The 13,693-nt window shown below is 42.6% G+C and overlaps 1 protein-coding gene across 1 annotated transcript in view; it reads left to right on the forward strand.

The window, feature by feature from the left end:
• The first annotated feature begins 5,867 nt into the window (after positions 1–5,867).
• The window catches only part of Tslp (thymic stromal lymphopoietin), a 119,976-nt gene continuing 112,150 nt past the window's right edge, over positions 5,868–13,693 (forward strand). The window contains 1 exon segment of the mRNA XM_052742753.1: positions 5,868–5,979. Coding sequence (XP_052598713.1) covers positions 5,868–5,979 — 112 coding nt within the window.

A 13,693-nucleotide genomic window follows, 5' to 3' on the forward strand; every position in this document is an offset into this window, starting at 1 on the left:
GCAGTGTTAGATTTCTCTCTCTCTCTCTCTCTCTCTCTCTCTCTCTCTCTCTCTCCTATCTAAAAAAATTAAGGAAGACAGGAAATAGAAAAATAGTATAGGAAAAACTTACAGAAGTAAGAAAAGTAGGATATAGGAATATTAGGAAGAAAATTTATGATTATGATTTTAAAGAAAAGAAAATTTATGATATTAAAAAATTAGACATAGGAGCTATATCCTTAATTTTCCAACTAAGAGGCTTGGAAGAAAAATATTTATCAAAGAAGAGCTTAATGGGGAGAAAAAAATTCCTGTGGGAAGCTTTTGGTCCTAAGCAGCAGTGAAATAATCTTCCTTGAATGCAGGTGAAATAATCTGCTGATGCTACCACAGTATGGAAAAAACATACCCTCAGAATTAGTTCCCTCTTGGCCACTGAAGCCAAAGTTTAGAGAACAGAAGTTTTGGGGAAACTTGGTGGTCTTTTTCTCTCTTGGGAAAAACTTCATCTCTCTCTAAAAAACTAAAAAGTCTTTTAAAACTTTCTGAGTTTCACTTTCTGTAAGGACAAAATTAGATTCATCCAGAAGAATGTGGGAATTCATCTGTGGTTCACTAAGAAAAAACAAAGACCTCTTGGAACTAAAATCCTCTCTGCTAAAGGGTCTGATAAGAGAGTGCAGGCAAATTCCTCCCTCATGGGAAGGGCTTCTGGGAAAGCAGTAAAGTCGAGCCTCTCAGCTGTGGCTGCAGCAGTGTCAGAAACTCTCTCTGGGGAGGATCTGAGCCAGGACAGGATGGAGAACTATCCAGGAGTAGAGCTCTCTTTTCTATCAGGGAAAAGACCTTCCTGAAAAGCTTTGTTTCAAGCACTTTTGGTTTCCCTCACTGACCCAGATGGAAGCCCTGAAGGGGCCATAAGCCACAGTCTGAGAGCACACAGACAAACAGACACAAACCACTGAGTCAGGTGAAAGATCTAAATGGAGAGGTACACCTGTTAAGTGGTGGCACAGGCATCCTAAAGCAAGCTTAGAGAAGAAAAATCTCCTGTTGCAAAAGCAAAACCCTGTAAAGGGAACCAGAAGGTTGCTAGCATACCTAAAAGACAACCCAGGAAATGTAGTATCAATGCAGGTTTGAAACAGTGCCTTATATTGCCTAATAGCTGTGCAAGAAGTTTTTGCTAAGAGCTTTATGGCAGTTCAATACAGGAATTTCATCCTTCCCCTGAGGTGAGGCTTCTGAGTGAAGTCAATGGCATTTGTCTGAATTGAAGCCCTTAGGGAAGCTGTAATGAATTTGGGTAATGGGACAGCCTCTAGTTAGAAACTGTTTACTGTTGAGTGCATCTCTGCCAGTTCTGGAATGGCAGGAAAGGTGACTTTGGGGAATGGCATTGTCCTGAGAGTGTTACAGTCCCCTAGCAACAAGTGTTATAACTCCTTAGCAACAGAACTCAGTAAAATCCCAGCATTGAATGAGCCATTGACAAATGAGAGTCTTGTTTCAAACTCTGAAGAACTTTCAGAACAATATCAAAGCTGACTATAAACTCTGAACTTTACTATAAACTCTGAACTTTAGAAATGATTTGCATACTTCTGGTCTTGTTAATAGTTTAGTTAAAAACTATTTTCTAGGTGATAAGAAATATCTTACAGATGTCTGCTTTAGTGTTAAGTTAGTTCTGTTATATGGGAAGTGATAATAGTTAAAAGATCTCGTCTAGATGTTAAAGTTTATAAAGTAGACCTATAGAATGTAAGTTTATTGTGTAGGCTTAAGTAAGACTTAGGTAAGGTTTATAAAGTAGTCCTTTGGAATATACATTTGTAAAACAGATCTATAGAGTTTCTTTATGAATATAAGAAGTATATTTGCTAAGGTATGTAGAGAGCCACGCACGGCCGCGCCTCAAAGATGGCGCCGGTGTCCGGCTTCCACCTTCCCGATGGCGGGTGTTCTCTGGGATAGACAACTCCTTATTTGGCTTGGGTGTAGAATCTGGCTTGCTTGTGTATGTCTGACCCTATCAGCATTGTCCACGTGGCACTACGGGGTTGGTTGCCCAGTGGCTATAAAGGGCGTGGGCTGGCTTTCCCTGGGGTCAGAAGATTGTTCAAGGTTCCTGAATAAACGGCAGAAAGAAGAGCTCAGTGTTGTGTCTTCCTTGCTGGTCAAGGCGGTCGCAACAAGTGGTGGCCCGTACGGGGAACCTCAGCCTCTTCGTGGAGCTCAGAACTTTTTGCTGTCAGGGTGGTATACCGTAAGTCCTCAGGTAATTTGGGGAACCGCGATAAAAGCGGATTTTGCTCTCATCTGTAGATAAAGAGAGAGCGGGAAAACGTAGAGCCGCGACAAAAGTGGATGGGAAAATTAAAGAAAGTGAAAGCAAGTGAAGGCAAAAGTGCTGCTAGTATCATGGGTGCAACTTCTTTGCACCCAATTTTTCTGGCTCTTAACGAGCTGCTCCTTTCAAAGAAATTAAAGATTAAGAAGAGTACTTTAGAAAGATTTCTAGAGGAATGTGATGTCGTGGCACCCTGGTTCGCAGTTTCTGGAAGCCTCACAGTAGCTTCCTGGGAAAAGTTGGGCTGTGATCTAGACTTCGCTGCAGAACAAGGGACGCTTAAACATGGGGTTAGACCAGTTTGGAAATTAGTGAGAGGGTGTCTCGAAGACCAGCGCTGCAGCGATACGGTAGAGAATGGGCAGGCAGCCTTAGAAATGTTGCAGGAGGAAAGATCAGAAAAGGCCATGTCTGCTAAAGCAGCGTCTACCAGAAGTAAAACAAAAAAGGGGGAAGAAAAAACAAGGTTATATCCTGACCTTTTGGACCTAGAGCGTTCCGAGTCCCCTATCTCTTCCCCTGATTCTGATGATGTAGAGTCATTATGTGAAACCTTGCAGAGCGTGAGAATAAGAAAGAAAAGGGGTAGAAATAAAGGAGAAAGAGAAAGAATTAAAGGATGTGAGTGTGGAGCCGCTCCCTCAGCTCCTCCACCATATCTGGAATCTGCCTCCATGTCTAGAGTTGTCTCTATGGGGAATTCTTTTAACCCGGAGGTTTGGAGACAGGTTAGAACTGAAATGCAGCTAGCTTGCCCAGTGTTTCTCAATGCCCAGACTCAACAGAGATACCATGAACCTTTGGATTTTAAGGTCATCAAGTCTCTAGCGGAATCTGTCCAGACTTATGGCATCACAGCCTCATATACTGTTGCTCAAGTGGAGGCTCTGCACAGATTTTGCATGACTCCATCCGAATGGATGAATCTTGCTCGAGCATGTCTCAGTGCAGGGCAGTATGTAGACTGGAAGGCATTTTTGATAGAATTTGCTGTGAGCAAGCTGCAATTAACAGGGCTGCAGGTGGAGGTCAAGCAGCTTGGGATGTAGACATGCTACTGGGACAAGGCCAATTTGCCAATCAACAAAATGGATATCCACAGCATGATTCTGTGGTGATATTGTGGATTCTGACCTTTTTACCTATGCCAGTACAAGTCAGGGAAGATACTTTGCCTATTTTATTAAGTAGACGAAAAAGGGATTTTGGCATTACCGCAGCCATTGTGACAGCCATTGCCCTATCTGCCACTGCTGCGGGTGTGGCTGCTGCCTCTCTTGCTACTGCTGTCCCCACCGCCAAGGCATTGAATGACCTGTCGGGGGCTACAGCTCAGGCTCTTAGCACTCAAGCAGCCATTAATGGCCACTTACATCGGGGCATAATTTTGGTCAACCAACGAGTTGACTTGCTGCAGGAGCAGATGGATATTCTACAACAAGTGGTTACCACAGCTTGCGTGGTACCCATGAGTGGCATTTGCCTGACAGCTGTTCAATATGAAAATTTTAGTAGGGCTGCTAACTATTCTAAAGCTTTGAGGACTAGTTGACAGGAACCTGGTCGGCGGAGTTTGATAACCTGACCCAGATCCTGTGCAATGAGATCATTGCAGTCAACTCCACCCATGTGCACCTGGCCTCCGCTGTGGAAATGATGTCTTAGCTGCGAAATTCTATCACCTTTTTAAAGGAGTGGGCGGGATTAGGTTCCCTGGCAGGCCTACTGGTACTTGTCTCCCTGATGTGCCTGTGGTGCATTGTTCGTTTAAGGGTTTCTCAGCAGTGCAATGCAGCCATGATTATCCAAACCTTTACAGCCATAGAGGCTGGACAGTCTCCCCAGACCTGGCTGGCCGCATTAAAAGCTTGATCGCGCAGGATGCGAGGCTAGTGCACTGCACTTGGGTCTAGCTGTATTGCAAAACCCAAGAAGAGCAAGTCTAATTGCATGTGGGTTGATACCCTAATTCCCACCTCTGCAAAAAAGGGTATCGGACGGGTCAAGTGTTCTCTGGGTGGATGACACCTGGACTAACACTAGTACAATGTCCAAGTTGTATTTTGGCAGAGATTAGACCTCTGCTCTTACCTGCTGCTTAAAACAAAAAAGGGGGAACTGTAGAGAGCCATGCACGGCCGCGCCTCAAAGATGGCACCGGCATCCAGCTTCCGCCTTCCCAATGGCGGGTGTTCTCTGGGATAAACAACTCCTTATTTGGCTTGGGTGTAGAATCTGGTTTGCTTGCGTATGTCTGACCCTATCGGCATTGTCCACGTGGCACTACGGGGTTGGTTGCCTAGTGGATATAAAGGGCGTGGGCTGGCTTTCCCTGGGGTCAGAAGATTGTTCAAGGTTCCTGAATAAATGGCAGAAAGAAGAGCTCGGTGTTGTGTCTTCCTTGCTGGTCGAGGTGGTCACAACAAAGGTAGTCCTATAGAATTTCTTTAAGAATATAAGCTGTATCTGGAGTTTTCCTGTGTCCATCCAGCTCCTGCAGCCACTCAGACCCAAGTAAACACACAGACTTATATTACTTATAAACTGTATGGCTGTGGCAGGCTTCTTGCTATCTAGTTCTTATATCTTAAATTAACCCATTTCTATAATCTATTCCTTGCCATGTGGTTCATGGCTTACTAGTATCTTTACATCTTACTTCTCATGGCAGTGGTGGCTGGCAGCATCTTCTGATTCAGTCTTCCACTCCCAGAATTCTCCTCTCTCTTTATCCCGCCTATACGATACTTCCTGCCTGGCTACTGGCCAATCAGCATTTTATTTATCAATCAATCAGAACAACACATTCACAGCATACAGAAAGACATCCCCAGCAATAAGCTTGTATGAATATAAGAAGTATATTTGCTAAGGTGGTCCTATAGAGTTTCTTTAAGAATAATGTAAATATGTGTAGTAAATGGCCATGCTAGTTGTAAATGTAAGTTTAAATAAGAAGTGTAAGTAAAGTAAGTCAGAGAAATGTAGGTTTAGAATATATAGGCTTTAGATCTAGGGACATGGTGAAGATCTAATAGAAGGATTATATGGTGAAGGTTTAATAAAACAGTAATTTAGAGTAGAGTAGGAACCTGGGATACAGAAAACAATGTCCATAGCAGACTGCAAACTTGGCATTTTCAAAAGCCACCAATAACAACAAGAAGCAGGTTCAGAGACTTCTAACTTCAGAAAATAACAGCAGAACATGTGCAGCTGAGACCCATGGAGTGTTATAACTTCTCAAGCAGCAGATGCCAAGAGCCAATGCAAGCAGCAGCAGCCAGAAGGTCTTGGAAGCTGAGACCCTCAAGGCATCAAAGCAGTGCAGGTGGCAGATGCATGAGTGTCTACAAGCTTTCTATCAAAAGGAAGCCACAGTGAGAGGTGGACATACTAAGCTACGAGAAAGGCTAACAGCAGGCAGCAGCTTGGAAAGCCCAGCTGAGATGCTATGCTTTGAGAAAGGCAAATGGCAGACATCAGTTTGGAGATCCCAGTGACTTGCCTCTGGAAAGGTGAATAGCGAGCAATGATGAGCAACAAAGACATCAGAGACCAGGTTGCTTCTGGAGGCCAAGAGCAGAGTGGTGTCAGTGCTGGACAAGCAGCTGAGACATGCAGGAGCCTGAGAATGTTTGGAGGTGAGAGTGTGATCCAGGCTTAATAGCCAGACCAGGGATCTGCAGAAACTGCTGAATGGATCTGGAACCTGGTTTGCTGAGCACTTGGACTATCAGCAAAGCTGTGGTTGCTGTGGGAGGGCCATGATTCAGCTCATGGCAGCTGAAGGAGCCTTGAGTCTGTGTGGCTATGAGGTGAAGCTCTTGCCTGGTCCAGAAGTGGCCTGGTTACAGAAGGCTACAGACTGCAAAGCACAGTGGTAGCTGAAAGCAAAAGTTTCAGAGACACTTGCTTGAACTAAAAAAAAAAAAAGAAGAAGTTTTAGTTATGGAACTCCTCATATTTGGAGCTTTTTGCTGTACACAGACTTAAGGGCAGCTGACAAGCCAGGCCCTGATTTTGAGTGCTCAGAGGAACTTTTAGGAATGGTACCAGAACTCTTTTTGAACTTCTGAACTTAAGAAATGAAATGGACAATAATGATTTCATTACAGTGGGACAGTTTGAATTTACTTGTGCTTATAGCCTCTATCAACATTGATGACTTATGAACTGCTTAAGGAACTGTTTATGTAAAAATGGAACTGTTTAAATAGAAAATTAGGGATTTTTTTCTAACTAGGCTCAAGATTTAATTTAAAAAATTATAAAGAAAAGGGGGAGTGTTAATATTCCTCAGTCCCTTTAATTTAAAATATATTTTGTGTTACTTGAGTGAATTAATGTTACGTTTTATATAGTTCTATTAAGAAATTGTTTTTGAATATAAGTTTGTAGGTTGAATGTAGGTTTGTAGTATTTATAATTGTGAATAATAATGTTTATATTAGAGTTATTATGCTAACCTATTGATATTGATGTACCATAGTTTGGTGAAGTTAATGAAGTATGTAAGTTTGATGTGAATACATAGAAGTTTATCCTATGTTTTGTTAGCAAGAAATTCAAATGGTTCTATTAAGAGTTTGCTTTAAGATGTAAGATTGAGAGAATTTTAACTATGTATAGCAATATTTATGTTAGAATTATGTTAAGCTGTTAATGATAATGATGAAGCTAAGGGAGTCTTTAAGTTTGATGCAGTTGCATCAAGAGTTTTTTCTTTTAAAATATAAAGAAGAGGGACCTGTTGGAGCCCACTAGGTTTCCTAATGGCTGTACCCAGCAGGACCGCATAAGAGGTTGATTCAACCATGGGCCTGAGTATCAGCTATTTGTAAGGGTCTACACTTGGCTATACCTAGCTAGGGGGAGGTTCTTTGCCCCTCCCTTTGGCATTGTTATAAATAGCCCTTTGGAATAAAGCTCTGGGCTGGTGGATAAGGATCCAGGCCCACCCAAGGCTGTCCTGTGTTTTCTGTTTGTCTCCCCTCTTTATTTCTGACGAAGTCTCTTATTCCTCATTCCTCAAGAGTCCCTGGGGTAAATAAATGTGAGGGCTGGTCCCCCACAAGGAATTATTTCACTTTTTTCACATTTGCATGTGGTGTGTGTATGGAGGGGTGTACATCTGCTTATGTTGGCTTATAGATAAAGGCACCTTGGTAGTTGTTCAACTGGTGCTGTATAACTTTCTTTTTAAAGATAAGGTCTCTCATTGGTCTGAGGTTTTCAGATTAAGAAGGCTGGTTGGCCAGTGATCCCAGAGATTCAGTTGTCTGCATCTCCTCAGTACTGGGATTGCAAGTGCATGCCACCATACCTGGCTTTTTAAAAACACAGGGACTTGATCTCAGGTAGATCCTCATGCTGGTGTGACAAATACATCCCTGGTTGAGCATCCCCTGACCCCACATCCACACTTTTCCTTGTTCTTTGCTGTTGTCTCTGGGCTTCTTTTTCCAACACCTAACTATGCAGAGCATATCAATAATCTTTCCATTCCAATTTCATCATCTTTTGTACCTTGAATAAAGATCCTCTATCTCGAGTTATAAAGAAAAACCTCCTTAACTGAGATAGTCTCAGGCCTGGCACAAAGAAGGAAATGGAGAAAGTTGTCCCCCCTGGGTTTATCTAATACTACATCCATATTCCTAGTAATTCCTGTTATAAGTCAATTAGAGTTTGTTTGAAGACATGTTACATGATTACAGACCCTCATTAACTGAAACAGGACTTACTGTGTGGAAGATGAGTGCCTAACTGCTCATCAGCTTACCATCACAATCTATAAAAGAAAAACACTAGAATGGAGATACCCTAAAGAGATCCTTATGCCCTCCCACCACCTGTCAGATTCTGACTCAGTGGACTCTCAGACATTGTAATTTCCCAGGAATATCACTGGGAGAAGGAAAAAGCTGAAGACTATGTCAGCCAGAGTGAGGAACTCATTTCCTAGAAGGAAATGTCACAATTCTGACAACTTGCCAGATCACTTCACTAGAGAGACTGGAGACAAGACTGACTGATGTGGGTCAGTGACAGGAAGGATCACATCTTGGGCAGGACTGCTTACCTATATACCCCTTTTACTTTGGACTGCTGTTTAAAAGCAAACCCCTTGTGAGGATGAAAGGAATGGAATTTGGGGTCTCAAGACAATGACCACACAATCTGATGTATTTCTGCAGGATCTAAACTTTGACTTCTGCAGGAGCCATGCTTAATGGAGTGAAAAAGCAAGTACACCAAACAGGAGTCTCACTGGGCTTTATTCCTAATGCAAAGAGTTCTCATGCCTCATTCTGAATGAATAGAGCTTGGTATCACACTCTCACAAAATTGGCCTCATTCTGAATGGTCAGAGCTTGACATCACACTCTTATACAATTGACCTCATTCTGAATGGATAGAGCTTGGCATCACACTCACACACAACTGACCTCATTCTGAATGGATGGAGCCTGGTGTCACACTCTTACACAGTTGGTCTCATTCTGAGTGGTCAGAGCTTGATATCACACTCTTATGCAATTGACTTCATTCTGAATGGATGGAACTTGGTGTCACACTCTCACACAGTTGACCTCATTCTGAATGGATGGAGCCTGGTGTCACACTCTCAAACAATTGGCTTCATTCTGAATGGTCAGAGCTTGACATCATGCTCTTACACAATTGACTTCATTCTGAATGGATGGAACTTGGTGTCATACTCTCACACAATTGGCTAATATGGAACAGTCACTTTCTACGGAGAAATGAAACAAGCACGTATTCTGAGTTCAAGAAGTACTGACCCTGCAGGAATTTGACTTTCTGTCAAGAGGCATCTCCATATTTTTTAATGGAGTTTTGTTTTATTTAACATTTTGGTAGAAAACACAGTACATTTTGTTTATATTTCTCACAGCTGCCCCTCTTTTACAATACATTTCATTCTTCAAGTTCAATTAACACTATCTGATTTTCCAGTTCTGTGTTATTCATCTACAATACTGTGATAAGATGGAGGAATTGTGCCCATTATTTCTGTTTCACCATGGGATCACACAACATCCAACTGTAATCCTCACTCTAGGACTGTAATGAGGGAGATCAGGACTGTAGTCATTACCCAATTCTAATTGCCAAACCATTATTCCATAAGATTAGAAAACCAAGCATTTATTCCCAAGTGTTCAGACTGCTCATTGGCTAGCATAGTCCCTGGGCACCCTTTTTTGATTGTCTCACCAGGAGCTGCCATAGTGCAGTATCTTCTACCAAGCACAATGCAAATATCCCCCTTTTCTGTTTGCAAGTGCAATCCTGTTCTCCCAAGCCATTTGGCTGATAGTGTCTTGCTGGGTGACACTTGTTTAAGGGCATTCCTGCCATAATTGATAAATGCTTGTTGATTATTCTGCATTCTTGTCTATTGTTGTCTACCAGGATATAGTGAATTTGAATTCTGTATCTATTTGCTTTATATCCTTAAATTTGTTTGGAACTCCCCTAGGGTCTTGTACATAGTCAGTGTAGATGGGTATTGACCATCTTGGGAATAGCTTCTGTAAGCGAAGGAGATTTGAGGGCCAGAGTATAGTCAACTGAAACAGCACACAGGCCCCACACCAGCCAAGTGGTAGGCTTGGTACTGTCCACTGTACCACCACATGTCAGCTCAGGAAATATTGAATACAGAGTAATTTTGACATTTCTCTGTTGCTTGAGACATTCAGTATGTAGATACAGGCTTCAAGATCTCCCATAGGACAAAAGAATACCTCCTCTATCAAATGAGAAAGAAGGAATAATTCATCCTCTCTATTGATGAGGAGGAGATTCTGAAAAGGGCTGGACTGTACAGATTAGAACAAGAGCCTACAGACTCTGTTAAGTTTTATTAGCCCAGGCATTCTTATCTAACAACAAGGCCAGCAAGTAATTTACTCTGGTGAGATCTCTATTTCACTTAAGGGCAAAGAGTACATACAATTTAAGCCTAGAAATGTCCTACCATGCAGGCATAATGATCTTACTGAGTGCATGTGCAGTAAATTTAACCCAGTCTATTCAAATATTCAGTTCTCCATATCTGGTTTCTATTTTTTTTTTTTTTTTGGTTTTTCGAGACAGGGTTTCTCTGTGTAGCTTTGCGCCTTTCCTGGAACTTACTTGGTAGCCCAGGCTGGCCTTGAACTCACAGAGATCTGCCGGCCTCTGCCTCCCGAGTGCTGGGATTAAAGGCGTGTGCCACCACCACCCGGCGTGGTTTCTATTTTTAAGATCTGTATCAAATCCTTGATCATACACACACAAACACACACACACACACACACACACACACACACACACACACTATATATATATATATACATATATACATATATTATGTATATGTATATATACATTATATATACACATTATGTGCATGTATGGTGTATATATGCCTTAGTTAATTTTAAAATGCTGTGATAAGATACCATGACACTAAGGCAACTTAGTGTTAAAAGAAAGCGTTTTATTTGGGGTTTACAGTTTCAGAGGATTAGAGTCCATGAAGGTGGCATGGCAAGACAAAGAACAAGAAACAAAGAACAAAGGCATGGCAGCAGGGACATGAGAGCTCACATCTTGGCCCACAGTTGGAACCAGAGATGGGGATATGGAGACAGTCTGTGTGTGTGTGTGTGTGGTGTGTGTGTGTGTGTGTGTGTGTGTGTGTTCCCAGGAAAGGTTTCACACATAACAACAATACACTGTTGTTAATATTATTTTCCAACTTTGCTATAGAACAGTGGTTCTCGACCTGTGGGTCATGACCCCTTTAGGGGTTGAATGACCCTTCCACAGGGACGGCCTAAGACTATCAGAAAACACAGATGTTTACATTATGATTCATAACAATAGTAAAGTTACAGTTACAAAGTAGCAATGAAAATGACTTTATGCTTGGGGGGATCACCACAGCATGGGGAACTATATTAAAGGGTCTCAGCATCTGGAAGGTTGAGAACCACTGCTCTAGAATGTGGTAACCTTATCCTCTACTTAACTGGATGTTTCTACTGTCTTTTGTTCCTCCCTCTCTTTACCCAGGCTCCGTGAACCTTTACTTTATATTCATTTTCTATGATATCACCTTTTTAATCTCCTACATATGAGTGCCTCTTTTTCTGTGTCTGGTTTTGTTTACTCACAAACCGTAACCCTCTCCAGTTCCATCCGCATTGCTGTGGTGATACCGTCGAGGGTACCGGAGCAGGTTCCTTTTCTCTGCCAATTAAGGAATTAAAAGATTGGTAAGGCTTGTTCTAGAATCTTGGGGGGTCCTAGCACAGCCATTATATGAGACTTGGGAAGTTGAGGTCCCCTCTTGGGCTTCTTAGTATCATTAATAAAATTAAGATGCTCAAAGACCAAGAATAAACTAAAGCTGAAGTTTGAGGACAATTTCTTAGAGTTTAAAAGAAAAACTGGAGGGCAGGCGAGGAGGACACCTTGCAGCTGCCCAGAAGAGAGGACGAGGATGGAAACGAGAAGGAACAGAAGCTGTAGAGATAGGACAGCTGGGAGGTCAGCTGCCCAGCAGCAGGCAGCCACGTGGGGAGGAAGCCCAGGGTGCAAATTGGGGACTTTTAAGGCATAATTCTGCTCTGGCTAGCATCTGAAAGGGGACAGGAGAAAAAGAAATAGTCATACTTTTCTGAGTCAGGCCTCTGAAAGGGCTGACCCAGTCTGACCTCATGGTAGCTCATAGGGGCTGCCCTAGAGAACAGGAATTCAGGGAAGGAAAAGCTCATCATCCGCAAGTGGATCTGCCTTCCTAGGGGTTTCTTAGCCAAGTCCCCTTCTAGCTCCACTGGATTAATCCTTAAGGGAGGAGATGTCTCCACCTAGAGGTTGATTCTATCCTTACAACAGAATTTCATTATTTCTTATATATCCACTATAGCCCAGCAATAAGATCTCCGTGCTAATCATAATCCGTTGCAAACGGAAGCTTCTCTGAAAGGTGATGCTCGGAGCTTGAGAGATGCATTAATCTGCGGGTATAACAATGAGTCATTAGGAGTCAGTTTAATACTATGTCCATTTAGCAAAATAATAGTAGTAGGCCCCTGAGGCCTTTGCTCCGTCTAGCCACAGGTTCCTGGCCCCATAGTGGTGCCAGGTATGGGCTTCCTCTTGTGGAGGAGGACTCAAACTCAAGCAGAAAGTGGTGGTTTAGTCCCATGTTGTTCTTGCCACTGTTGCCCCAGTGGGTATGTCTTGCCAGGCCGGTAATCACTGTGGCTCAAGGTTCATGGATGGGTGGGACTTCAGGTTACTTTTCTTCTCTAGTAGCTTCCACGGTGTCTTCCAGAACTATGACAGCAAACTAGTAGGGATGAAGCTTCCAGGTCAGTACCAGTTGGATTTTCCATGTTCTATGACTCAAGTGTGTGGTATCTTCAGCAATGGGGTCTTAATGTGAAGTTCTGGGTTGTAGCCTAAGAATATTGGTATTAGCCTGTAGTGTTTGGGGGATATTTAGTACCTCACTGATCGACACCTCCCCTAAGAAGTCACCCATTCCTGGCACTGGGTTTTTTATTTGTTAGCCTTTGGTGTGTAGTCAGGGCATTATTGTCCTATTATGGGGTGATTCCATTTTTTCATCATGTATATGAAAGCTTCTGCATTAGTAGATTTTCATAGGACGCTTTAGAAAGGTCTTTAGTGTTATTTATCCCCTGCAACCACACCCATAATTGGCCAAGGTGCAGAAAATAGAGAGTACTTAATGCTCAGCCCTAAATGGAACAGATATACCACACTCCCTCTTCACAAGGCTCAGGGATCCTTGTAAAAGATGGAGAAGAAGTGTAAGAGCCAGAGGTAGTGGATGCATGCAAGAAAACAGTATCTTCTGGACCCAGCAGGGCAGCTGTACACGTGAACTCATGGTGACCCTGACAGTGTGTGGAAGACCTGTGTAAGAGCAAGGTGGATAAAATCTCAGTATGGAGAGGAGAGTGGGGCCTGAGATCCCACCCACAGCAATGTAGTGGTTGGCTCTTGTTAGCATCTGGAGAAGAAGAATCAGTTTTCTCCAAGTGTGTAGCCCCTGTGAATTGACCACACATCCAAGAATATTTGGAAGCCCAAACTGATCTTGGTGGACTTTTTTTTAAGGACACAAAGTTAGGTAAAGGGGTGGGGGAAGATCTGGGAAGAGTTTGGGGAAGGGAGTGAATGTGATCAAAATATGTTTTATGAGATTCTCAAAGAATTAATAAAACTAAAAACAGCAGGAAAGAACTTTTACAAATACGAGCTGTAAAACACTGTGAAGTGTTTGGGAGTCAGAAGCCATATAGT

This window comes from Peromyscus californicus, unplaced genomic scaffold (assembly GCF_007827085.1).
Source record: "Peromyscus californicus insignis strain IS unplaced genomic scaffold, ASM782708v3 Scaffold_17__1_contigs__length_78620276, whole genome shotgun sequence".
In the NCBI taxonomy this organism is placed as follows: Eukaryota; Metazoa; Chordata; class Mammalia; order Rodentia; family Cricetidae; genus Peromyscus; species Peromyscus californicus.